We start from the raw sequence: 12,553 nt of genomic DNA on the forward strand, positions 1-12,553 counted from the left end.
CCTCTCGGGTACCCAAGCCTTGTCTGCACCCAAACTGATCTGTGCTAATCGCCTCTTCACACTGTGGTGTTATAATTATAATCAACTAATAATTATTTTAATTAAATAATATTTTACTGATAACTTATTTACACTAATTGTTTAAATAAATCAATACTGAGAGCTGTAAAAAAATGACGAACATTCGAGTATTTCATCAATTTTTATTCCGTATTCGAATATTCGATAACTACGAATAATTGAGAACCCCAGTGACACTGTAACGTAAACATTTTAATTTTTTAAATCATGTACAAATCACCTGCAAGCAAAATAACTGACATAAAATGTAGTTGCGATTACTATTCAATTTCTGTTTTTCATCATTCTTCAATTTGTCATTTTCGATTTTTTTATCAATTTTATAAATTTCTTTGGCAAATGAATACATCGAAATTTTTTCATACTTCACTCTCACTTGAGGAGTTTGATTGTCTTCAAAATCTTCAGCTAACATATTTCGCATGCCATCAAATTCTAGACAATCGTTGTGTTTTGAATGTTTGACTGCAATAACATCTTGATAACATTGGAATACATCTTTGTTAAGATACTTCCATATTTCCAGTCGGTTATCGCTCATCAAAAGCCAATTTGCAAGACGCGATTTGAAATCTTTGCTTTCAAAAGAACGTAGATAATCGTTTATATTATTATTAGGCAAATATTCATTCAACAGATTCAAATCGACTATGCCATCATTGGCTTCAATGTGCAAAATTGCATTCTGCACCTTATTCATCAAGTCGATAACTTCTAACAGATTGCGAGCGTGAGGATTTGCACGACCATACTGTCTACGTAGATTATGCAGATTATAGTTTTTGGCCAACTGTTCATTTTTAGATTGGCCACCGATTCTCACTACTTTTTTATTGGTCGGTAATATACCACAGAGAAACTGGTCCAGCGCGTGATTTGTAAAACAGATCACTAGCAACGGTTTCTCGGATGATGGTACGTTCTCCAATAGTGTGTTGACTATTTTAAGGCCTATGAATGTTTTACCAGTCCCTGGCGGACCTTGAATCGTGACAAATTCTCTGGATAAAGCCATGCGGTAAGTATTATACTGATAATCGTCCAAACCGAGCTGAACAGCTGATGGCCAGCCTAAGTTGTTGATTATATCCACATTTAAATCTTTGATTAATTCACCATGTATTTTGTATCCACCATCAACGTGCCGTGGAACTGTTTCCAGCATCTGCACATTAATTAATTAATAAATCAATAAATCAAACAATGAATAAAAATATTTATATACTTTCAGTTCTTTAAAACAAACCTGCATATATACGATGTAATCTTTCAGTGGAAAATTGTCGTTGATTAGTTGTAGAGCTTCCAATACAGGCCCATATTGTGAGAAGAAAACATCACTTTCAAACATTACATATGTTCCAGTGAAAAGGTCGCCGGTGATATCTTCATTTTTCAAGTCGACAATTATCTTAAAAAATGCACGATTACGTACTTAGATTTAATACCAATCCAGTAAAAATAGTAATATTTATGTTTAAATTTTTAAAATTGTCCAAGTCAGATTGTGGCAAAATGTAGGAATCATGTTTTTTTTTAACAACAACACAGCCTTAATGAATTAAATAATGAAATAAATTATAAATTCTCACCATGCCTCGAGACAGTAAGACTTCAGAGCTCTCGACAATTGTGCCGAAGAAGCACGTCTTAAATTTGTCTTTCGTAAAACACAACAGTGATCCGAACAAAAATCTCTTATAAAAAGCTTTCGGATTCTTGCGACGACTATTTTCATCAAAAGCCACCAATAAACCGGCACGCTTATTGGAAATGGCAAAATACTTGAATTTTGCTTCGCGGTAGAATCTAAAAACGAAAAATTTAAGATCCATTCAAAATATAACACAAGAATTAGATATTTACTAAAAACAACCTTCCCCCGTTGTATTTCCTCTGTGTAGGTTCATATATGAACCTCATTATGGCTTCCCTCATAGGACGAATGAAGTCCTCCCTCATTAAACGAAATTGAACATCTAAGTAATGATCGACACTGTTATATGCCCCATTAATTATATTCGGACGTAGAAAAACGTGGTTTTTCGTACTAATTTCAGTTACATCGGGACAGATTCGGCTTTTTCTAAAATCGTTGGGCACTTCTAAATCTTCATCAGCTCCCTTTCGAGAATGCTTAAACAAAAAATATATATATTAAAACACATTGCATAATCCATATATTAATATATGTATATTTAATTCCTTAAATGTACATACATATATACATATGTAAGTGCTAGATATATTATGACAATGGTTTAAAATTGAGAAAGTAAGATAATGTTACTTTGTTAAAATTGAAATTGGTCGGAAATTTTAACCTTAGGAAGCTTTGAAAGTTAGCGTGGATGGTTTTAAATATCTTGGGTGCTATCTGGGTGAAACGTGTGGAAAGTGGAAAGGAAATTCACGTTAGAGTGGAACAAGCAAGAGCTGCATACATTCTTGAAAATGAAAAAAGTCCTAACCACACGTGATCTCAGTATAGCACTCCAACTGAGACTTCTACGATGCTACGTTTTCTGTATGGGACAGAAGCATGGACCCTGACGGATGCCACATGCAAGAAACTAGAGGCATTTGAGATTTGGACATACAGAAGGATGCTGAGAATCTCATGGATGGCACGTCGTACCAATGCCGAGGTGCTTGCCCTGATGGGAAAACATGTCGAAGTGTGAAAAGGCGTAAATTGGAGTACTTCGGCCATGTGATGCGGAACGAAAAATACGATCTCCTGCGCCTAAAAATCCAGGGGAAAATCGTAGGCCAACGCAGTCGGGGCAGGTAAAAAACATCATGGCTAAAGAATCTTCGGCAGTGGAACGACCTCAGCACCCGAGCATTATTCCGAGCAGCAAAGGACAAAATAAGAATGGGACATCTAGTTGCCGGCACATGAAGAAGAAGAATACTTACTTATTATAATAACAGTCTAATTTAATGTTTGTTTGACTTTATTTCAAATAAAACTTGATTGAATCATTACCTATATTTATTTTAAAATATACAGATGCAAAAGTCTAATTATCTCGAAACAGGCCACTGTCATTATAAACAGATCATACATACAAAACTGATCAATAGACAATGTAATAGAGATGTCCCAATTATACAATTGTGTAGTTCAAAATTAGACTGTGGCGACTCTCCTGCATTTCAAAAACACTAATCAAAAATAATAAATTAAAAAGAAAATCACCAATTTTTCAGCAAACTCTTCCTTTATTGGAATCAGTCGCATTTGAATGTTGGCTAACGTCTGCAGCAGTTCTTCTTGATAATTCACTTTATGTCGATCTTTTAAATTTTGTAAAGTGATTTTACTGAAGTCGATCAACTTTGACAATATGCCCAAAGCCAAGTCCGGCGTCGAACTGATGACGCAATCGTAAAATGCGAAGACGTTTTTCCAAAAATCATCACAATCGTCCCAAAACAATTTATTTTGCATCTTCATATCCGTCGTAGCATAAGGTAAGTTCAATATATATTTCTCAAACGTATTCAAAAAGTTCGACTCACACAACTTAGTCATAATGTTCGTTTTCGATTCGTCAAACATAACTCCACACACCTTAGATATGCATTTCATAAAAAGGACAATATTATCCGGCTTTATCTCCTTCGTCAACGTGTTGTCGAACTTCCTATTCTGTTGGCTGAACACCATAAGAATTTCTGATCCATCCTTAGAAGACATATCAAGGAGCTGCTTGAATCCGAATACCACATGACTCATATCCATATTGTTGGAGCCGCCTTTGTTATTTTGATGATTGGACTGAAATTTACGATGCTTTGTTGGAGCGATCATAGGACCTTTTTCTTTTGTGACAACTAAAATAAATAATAAAATATATAAGTTAGTCACACTTGGAGATAACATTCATAAAGTCTAACTTAGTTATGATTCAAAACAGACCAACTGCATACTCTGTTAAGATTAATATGATTGCATAGCAAAATATATCAGCAAAATTATAAGAATTTAAATATAATCTAACTTGGAGAGTGATTAGAAGAATTTTGGTTTCTATGCAATAAGCCACCACGGCTGTTTCCTCTTGAAAAATCAGAGTCATTCCTTTTCCCTACAAAATATATAAACATATATTATTTAATTGAATGAGCTTCCGAACTAAATTAAATATTATTTGCAACAAAAATCTCACCTGGTGGATGCTGATGGTGATTATTGTGCTGATGGGATGAACTAGCACTTTGTATTTGATTTTCCAAAGTTGTATTCGGTCTTCCTAAGTTGAAAGGCATTCCTATTACGCAAAAAATTGTACATTAAATTTCAAGCAAACACACATACATATGTACATACAAATTATATGTGTAAAATTGACATTCTATATTATAACATGATAACTTTCATCCACCTGAATAGCTACTAAAACATCAAATTCATGATATGAATTACTACAGGTATTCAAGTTTGAACTCCAAACAAATCGAATCATCGAGCTATCCAGACAATCACTCTATAAAATTAAATATAAAATTTAAGCTAACTTGGAGAGTGATTAGAAGAATGTTGGTTTCTATGCAATAAGCCACCACGTCTGTTTCCTCTTGAGAATCCAAAGTCACTCCTTTTCCCTGCAAAATATATATTTATTTTTTATTTTTAAATGCTTTTTATTATTACGAAATTATGTTCACAATACATCTTATATATATTTTAATAGCTACTGATCTACTGATCATTTTCTATTTTACAATTTAATTTAATTTGGTTAGTAATCATAGTATTATATTATTCTAATGTTAATGTACAGCATAATAGGAAAAAGAGTTCAAAAACCTATTTACAATTCTTATAAATGCTCATAATACATCTAATACATAATATTAATTAAAGACTCTCTAAAGTCGATGACCTAAAGCAGATTGTGTTTAGGTAATCTGTGTTTATACCTGAAGGGTATAGACATTTTGTTGTAATCACCGAGACTCTTCACAAGTGTGTTAGTATGGTTATTAGTGATTCTGTCATAGAATCTACTGGTTAGTTTGTTAATAATGTCTGTAACAAACGGATAATATATAAACATTAGGTATCGCACGGATAGAAGGAAATTTTATTTTAACGTTAACATATTTATACATGAAAGAGAGCAAAAAAATATATTCAAATAATACATTCCTTGTTTTTTTTTTTATAAAAATAAGCAAAAATCATCATTATATTAATTCTTTACAAATTTGCTATTCACTGATGGAGTAAGCATATTGCACAATATATTATAATATTTACATATGTTTGCATGTTTATTAACTGTGTCTACTCAAATAACCATGATTGGTGACAATCATAAATTAGCAAATACATACATTAATATAAATATTATATAGTATATACAGTAACAAAAGACACAGAGAGATCCCTGTATTGGTTTGATCCTATTGAGATTTAATAAACAATACCAAACAATTTTTTAAATCTAAATTATAAAAGGGGTATTTTGAACTGTTAATATTTGGTATAATTTAATATAATATTTTCTTTCATATTTCTGAATAGTTGAATTTTTTTAATACATAATTGAGACATTTTCCATCAAATTTATAGGGATTTGAAATCTTTACGCTTGTTAATATTGTCTCTAATGTCCGTAATTAGAAACAGACATAGTCATGTAGAAACACAAGGTCTCCAATATCCATACATCGGGTATTGGTATATGATTGTAGTTTCGAATTACTAAAGTGTACATTAGTAATTCAATATTCGCATACATTGATAAGCAAAAATAAATAAATACGACTTAAATGCAAAGTTGGAGTTCGAATCGCACATTTTAACGACTCTGACTCCATGGGTCCCCTCTCTGTTAATGTACAGAATTACAAACATAGATCATCTCTTATTATATCCTTAAAATATTGAAAACAACGACCGACCTGGGTGAGCGTTGGTTGTTGGTTGATTCCCACGTGATGATCCAGCATTGGCATCAAGGTTTTTTGCTTTCGGATATCCACCAGAGTCATTCAAATCTACGAAAATATAAAGAGCAGTGTTTAAGATCTCGGAGACCTTTTCATATTATTTGAACCTAGATTTTTTAGATGGAACTAATCCACTTGAAAAGTATATGTAGTTTATTTTATCCATTAATTTGTTTGCTACTACGCACATATTAAATTAGATGAATTTAATTATTTTGAATATATGGAAGTCAATTTGAATGGAACAAACCTAATGTTCGGAGACGACGATTTTCTCGGCCTGGGCCAGGTTCATCCTCCATGGTCGGAAACGTGCACCAACTGGTTGGATAAAGCTGTTGAAATTCTGGTGTTCAATAGCAGTACCGGCTTCTAAAATCCCGAACAATCGGTGCAATACTACAGTGCTACTCAAATAGTGGTACGCATACGTAAACAGACCGGACAAGAGGGGGGGGTTCCAGTCGGTGATATTTTGGAATTCCACAAAATCAAATTATTTTTCAGAATAGTAATGCTTCTTGTGACTATGTAAATATGTGGTTCGGTGATTAAAACCCAAAAATGCAATCAATCGAAAACTACCCACGCGAAATATTGCACTAACAAGAACTCGAGTGCCAGATTTATTTATTACAATCAATGTACACTCGTCATTACAGATCGCTCCAATGTGACGAGTATACGATAAAGGTCAGAATACAATAATACATAGAATATAATAATTAATCAAGTACCGAATCAAGTACAATAAATAATCAAGTACAATCAGAATACATAGAATATAATAATTAATCAAGTACAGAAATAATAATCATAGAGACATCAATGGATTATTTTTAGATTTTGTGCACAATTATTAATACAATTTGTATACACACAATAAACACGAAATTATAGAGACGTCTATAGATTTCAGACTACTGTGCATAATTTCTACAAATTATACACACAGACTTGTGACAACAGAAAATGATCTATTACCAATTTTCAGGAACCGTTTCAACAATGATCAGATAAAATTGGCAAACTCTGATAGAGAAACGATCGATTTGGAGTCACAAAACCCCCAAATCTAACCAGCAGTTTATTTTTATTTTTAATTTTAGATTAAATTATTTTTAAATTATTTTTTAATTTCAGTTAATTTTTATTTTTAACAAGAAAATTTATATATAAATTTTATAAAAAAAAATATTTTTAAAAAATTATTTTTTTTAAGAGTTAATATTTAAAATTAATAATTTAAAGAAATTTAAATTTAGTACCATTAAGCCAAACTGCTGGCTATTTCGCTTATTTGCTGGCTATACAGATATTCCGTATTCGCGATTTTTGCGGCAACGATTGTCGTGCGCGCGATCGCAATTTGCGCAATAATCCGTTTACCCGTAAATTATAGTATGTATGATGTGATTTTTATGTTTTTCTCAGAAACCTTTTGATTTATTGAGCTGAAATTTCATATCTACGAGTTTAAGCTTAATATCAAGTTGTATATAAAATTTGGTAAGCATCCGTCAACCGAAAGTGACAGTTTACTCTTGTTCGATTTTTCTTCCACTATTTTTTTCGACCGCTTAAGCATGTGTGCTCTTCACGAAAAAATTCAAGTGAAATTATTGTATCAATGTGATGAAAATAAAAAAAATGATTAAATTTTATAACCCGAAAGTGGGATTTTTTCCTCTTAGAAAGGTCAAAAATGTTGTGGCCACTACTCTGTCCACACCCCTGAACGTATCAAGCTGAAACTTTATATTTGTATTCTTTATGTACTAACTTAGAGCTGATAATGTTTTGGTCAGAATTCGTAAACCGGAAGTAGTATTTTTTTTTTAAACAATATTACATTATTTTATTTTGACCTTTTAAATTATTTTAATCTTCTTGATTTTTATTTATTTATTTATAAATTTATTTATTGTGTATAATACTGATAGTGATTTTAAGTAATAAAAAAATTTAACAAAATCCAACAACCGGAAGTAGATCTTTTGTCTTGTGCAAGTCTCAATACATTTGCGCTCAATTTGTATCGAAAATGCTGTCATAGCTATTAGTATTTCATAATGCTGCCTGTATGTGTGAATGTGTCTGTACGGTTCAATATCGAATATTGTTTTGTCACCTTATTATATTCCTCAAATTCATAGATAAAGTCGTAGGTTGGTCACATCCGAATTTTTTTATTATAATACATATATATTAGCACTGAAATAGCGAGTATATTTTTCATATTATATTTACACAGTTTTGGGAGAAGGCAAGTTTATATTTCACTGCATTTCTTACATCTTATCTCGTCGAATCTAGATTTAGTCGAGTTATGAATCTCCTCTTAAAAAATTGTGGATATTTGATACGCATTGTATACGATATTTTATCTCCAACGTAATGGCAGACGAAACATTAACGTATATTGATGACCAAAATGTACAATATGGCAAAGTATGAAAACGATCGGATAAGAGATAAGAGAGATAAAAAATTACGACTTACACGAAAACCATGTGAACTGTATAAGAGGTAAGTAAAAAGAGGTGATTTCCGTATTTCACTAACAAATTTGAGCCAGATATGTACATATAAATAAACTCGCTAGTTTACATCAGGCACAAGGATCACACTAAATAAAATTATCTTTCAATTCATTACTTTCAATTTATTATGTTTAAAAAAAATATTGCGTTTATATATTATATATGTTCAAATTTATAATTATAAAATTTACATAATATATAATATTTTAAATATATACTTTTTTCCAGAAAATATGGGGGGAGACACAGAAAAATATATGGTGTAGATAATTAATATGTACATATGAAAATATATCATATATATTCTTCGATCAAAGCACAATTATCGTGGTTACATGAGAATTTATTTGGCCCACTCATTGAACAAAAACAAAATCTGTTAATGAAACACAAACAGAAGTTGATTTTCGCATTTTTCTTCCCCACTTGTGATATGCCATTTTACTTATTTAAATATAAAATACGCGCGATTTTAAGATTGAGCCTAAACTTGGGTCTTAACTATCAATATTGATATCACGGCTGTCTTAAATGATTAATTATTGCAAAAATAAATTCAAAATTACTATAAATTGCATTTAATTTAGACCAGATCCCGAGGTGATGCTTTTGAAGATTCGTCAACACACTTGTTTTGTTTGTATTCATTCGATTATTAGTATCTATTAGCTATAAGTTAACTACAATTACTTTTAACCTGTCACCATGAAAGCAATCAGAATTGTTAAATATTTTGTAAATTATTGATGTCTTAATGAATTTCAATTATAATGTAATATGTAAGTAAAAACATTACAAATTAGTGAGAATGTATCATTTAAAATAAATTACTAATGCCTGCACAGTTTGAGATGCATTTTGTAAGCATTTTTGCAATGATGAGTAATCGTGTTGGGTACTCCCCGAAGAGAAAATACCAATGCTCATATTTTTTCAGTGTTGTCACTCTTAAAAAAGTTTGGAAAAACCATGGCTGTGTAGTCGCCTCAAAACTTACCGACTTCGACCCTAACTTGAAACGACTTGCAAACGTATAAAATTGTTAATGAAAAAAAAAATAGCAATTTTCAAAATATAATTTTTTCGTCTTTTTTCACATTTTCCAGTCGGCATTTTTTTCATTTCCCTACTACATATGGTAAACGGAACATCTGACACTCGAGTTCTCGTTAGTACAATATTTCTCGTGGGTAGTTTTCGATTGATGGAGTTTTTTGGGTGCCAAATGATCCATGATCGTGACTTGCGCGAGATAGCTTTTTACAAAATAATCACCGAACCACTACATATGTATGTACATATATGGCACCCGTATGTACATATATGGCCAGGTTGGTTTTCAGTGCTCCGGATTATTTAACAATTCAATAAAAGGTACATTTTGAATAACATTAAGAAAAAACAAACAAACTATGCCAATAAAACGATTATTGGCATCCGATCTTTACAAAATATTTAACATTGGTAGTTCGGTAGTGGTAGCTGGTGACTAATGCCAAACATCCGTTATGGAGTTGCGTAAACACTGACCAACAAGGCACAACTCTTTTTAAATACATTCAACTAACAGATACAATCTTACTTCATCCGGATACATACACACACTATCCCACAAATAACTCACAACCATCCACACTAGATCTTGTCCTTGTCAAGAACTGCCCAAAAATATCGACACCAAATGCCCTTCAAACCCTGTCGTCTGATCATCTCCCGATAATCTTCTCAATCGACGGGAAACCCAAGGAAATCATCAAGCATAGTTGGGATTACGGGAGAGCTAACTGGCGAGAGTTCAAGTCGTACATAAATGACCAAACTATTCTAACTTCTACCACACTCACAAACAAAACAGAAATCGACAGCTCCATAATACACCTGACGGAATCAATAACTCGATCCAAACACCTTCACATACCTAAGACACAATACATTGAACACAAACTAGAGATAACTGACTTTGTTGCAAATCTAATTAAAAGTAAAAATAAACTCCGTAAAATTTGGCAAACATCAAAAAATCCAGCATTGAAAACATTAATAAATAAGCTCACATATCAAATTAAAATTAGAATCAAAGAAATCAAAAATGAAGCTTGGTCTAAAAAATTAGAAAAATCAAGCTCAGTTGATGGCTCTCTATGGAAATTAGCTAAAGCGATTCGCAGGACAAAAACTCGATTCCTCCGTTAGATGATGCAGGAATCTCAGTGACGCGTGATTGCGACAAAGCAGAACTATTATCAAAATCTTTCCAAAAACATCACACACTCACACAACATTACAATCACATACCAACGCATAATAAAGTCAACCGGTCCATTAAAATCATCACAAAAACTCCCACTAACAGTAATAAAAATATAAAATTGGTGCATCCGTGTTAAATCCAAAATATAATACGTAGTTTAAAAAATAAAAAGGCACCTGGGCGAGATTTAATAGATAACATCATAATCAAACAACTTCCGTTTAAAGCTTTAGTCTCACTATCTAAAATATTCAACGCGTGTTTACTAACTGGGTATTTCCCAGAATACTGGAAAACAGCCAACGTAATTCCCATACTTAAGCCCGATAAAAGCTCAAAAAACCCGGCCAATTATCGACCCATTAGCTTACCTTGCACGCTTTCGAAAATTCTGGAAAAAATAATCTACACTCGTTTACTTAAAGTCGTAAATAAGAAATTAATAAATGAACAATTTGGATTTCGCACTGGACATTCCACGTCCCAACAACTAACAAGACTAACTGAACACGTGACGAAGAAATTTAATATGAAGAGAAGTACCGGAATGGTATGTCTCGACATAGAAAAGGCCTTCGACACGGTTTGTCAAAATACCAAACTACCTAATTCTCATCATCAAATCGTACCTAACTCGTAGAAAGCTAGAGGTTAGCGTAAATAATGAATTATCGTCTCCAAAAATAGTCACAGCTGGCGTTCCGCAGGGGAGCTTGCTTGTCCCACTCTTGTTCTCCATATATATAAATGAGTCTAGAGGTAGGATAATTACAGTGCTATCAATTGTTCGGCAAACCTTTAACAATGCATTTACAACCTTTGAACAATACACGGCCCCCTCAGGCTCCGGTGACTATAAATGACATACCTATTCCAAAAAACTGTCACATAGCCCTATATGCAGATGATACCGCTTGCTTCACAAGTAGCAAAAAACCAGACACTATTCTTAAAAATCTTGAATTCGCAATTAAAACAATGACTGAACACTTCACTAAGTGGAAAATTCAAATTAATCAAATCAAAACAGACGCCATATTCTTTAGTGTTAGAAAGCATAAGCCAAGTTCAGATCTGAAAATCCCCTCTGGAGAAAGTCTGAAATGGCAGTCAGTAATAAAATATTTAGGAGTAACGTTCGATAAAAGAATGAGATGGGCACCTCACATTGAGGCAGCGAAATGCAAGGCGATGCGGGGTATATCCTCAATATATCCAATATTGAATCGCCATAGTTCTTTATCAGCGCTAAATAAAATAAAATTATATCGCGCGCTCATATTACCATTATTAACCTATGCATCACCTGTATGGAATAACGCCTCAAATACTAACCTTTCCAAGCTCCAAGTAATACAAAATAAATCCCTAAAAATAATTTATAATACACCCATATATACTAACCTGAAAAAACTGCATGCCATATATAATATTCCGTTTGTTACAGACATTACTAACAAACTAACCAGTAGATTCTATGACAGAATCACTAATGACCATACTAACACACTTGTTAAGAGTCTCGGTGATTATAACAAAATGTCTATACCCTTCAGGTATAAACACAGATTACCTAAACACAATCTGCTTTAGGTCATCGACTTTAGAGAGTCTTTAATTAATATTATGTATTAGATGTATTATGAACATTTATAAGGATTGTAAATAGGTCTTTGAGCTCTTTTTCCTATTATGCTTTAGATTAACATTA

The 12,553-nt window shown here is 32.4% G+C and overlaps 1 protein-coding gene across 1 annotated transcript; it reads right to left on the reverse strand.

Moving 5' to 3' along the window:
* Positions 1 to 194: 194 nt before the first annotated feature.
* LOC143921870 (NFX1-type zinc finger-containing protein 1-like) lies at positions 195 to 6,449 on the reverse strand. Its single transcript, XM_077445190.1, has 10 exons — positions 6,299 to 6,449; positions 6,001 to 6,096; positions 4,609 to 4,695; positions 4,260 to 4,361; positions 4,092 to 4,178; positions 3,287 to 3,924; positions 1,958 to 2,217; positions 1,674 to 1,890; positions 1,328 to 1,492; positions 195 to 1,246 (listed from the first exon to the last, which is right to left on the reverse strand). The coding sequence occupies exons 1-10, from the start codon at positions 6,348 to 6,350 to the stop codon at positions 287 to 289; spliced, it is 2,664 nt and encodes an 887-aa protein (XP_077301316.1). The 5' UTR covers positions 6,351 to 6,449; the 3' UTR covers positions 195 to 286.
* Positions 6,450 to 12,553: the final 6,104 nt, after the last annotated feature.

This window comes from Arctopsyche grandis, unplaced genomic scaffold, assembly GCF_051622035.1.
Source record: "Arctopsyche grandis isolate Sample6627 unplaced genomic scaffold, ASM5162203v2 HiC_scaffold_16, whole genome shotgun sequence".
Lineage (NCBI taxonomy): Eukaryota > Metazoa > Arthropoda > Insecta > Trichoptera > Hydropsychidae > Arctopsyche > Arctopsyche grandis.

Excerpts from the sequence above, each read along its gene's own strand:
- LOC143921870 (XM_077445190.1), bottom strand. The coding sequence starts at position 6,350 with ATGGAGGATGAACCTGGCCCAGGCCGAGAAAATCGTCGTCTCCGAACA. Across the intron at positions 2,218-3,286 it reads AAGAGTTTGCTGAAAAATTG|CATTCTCGAAAGGGAGCTGA; the intron begins GTGATTTTCTTT and ends TTTTTGTTTAAG. Across the intron at positions 1,247-1,327 it reads ATTACATCGTATATATGCAG|ATGCTGGAAACAGTTCCACG; the intron begins GTTTGTTTTAAA and ends ATTAATGTGCAG.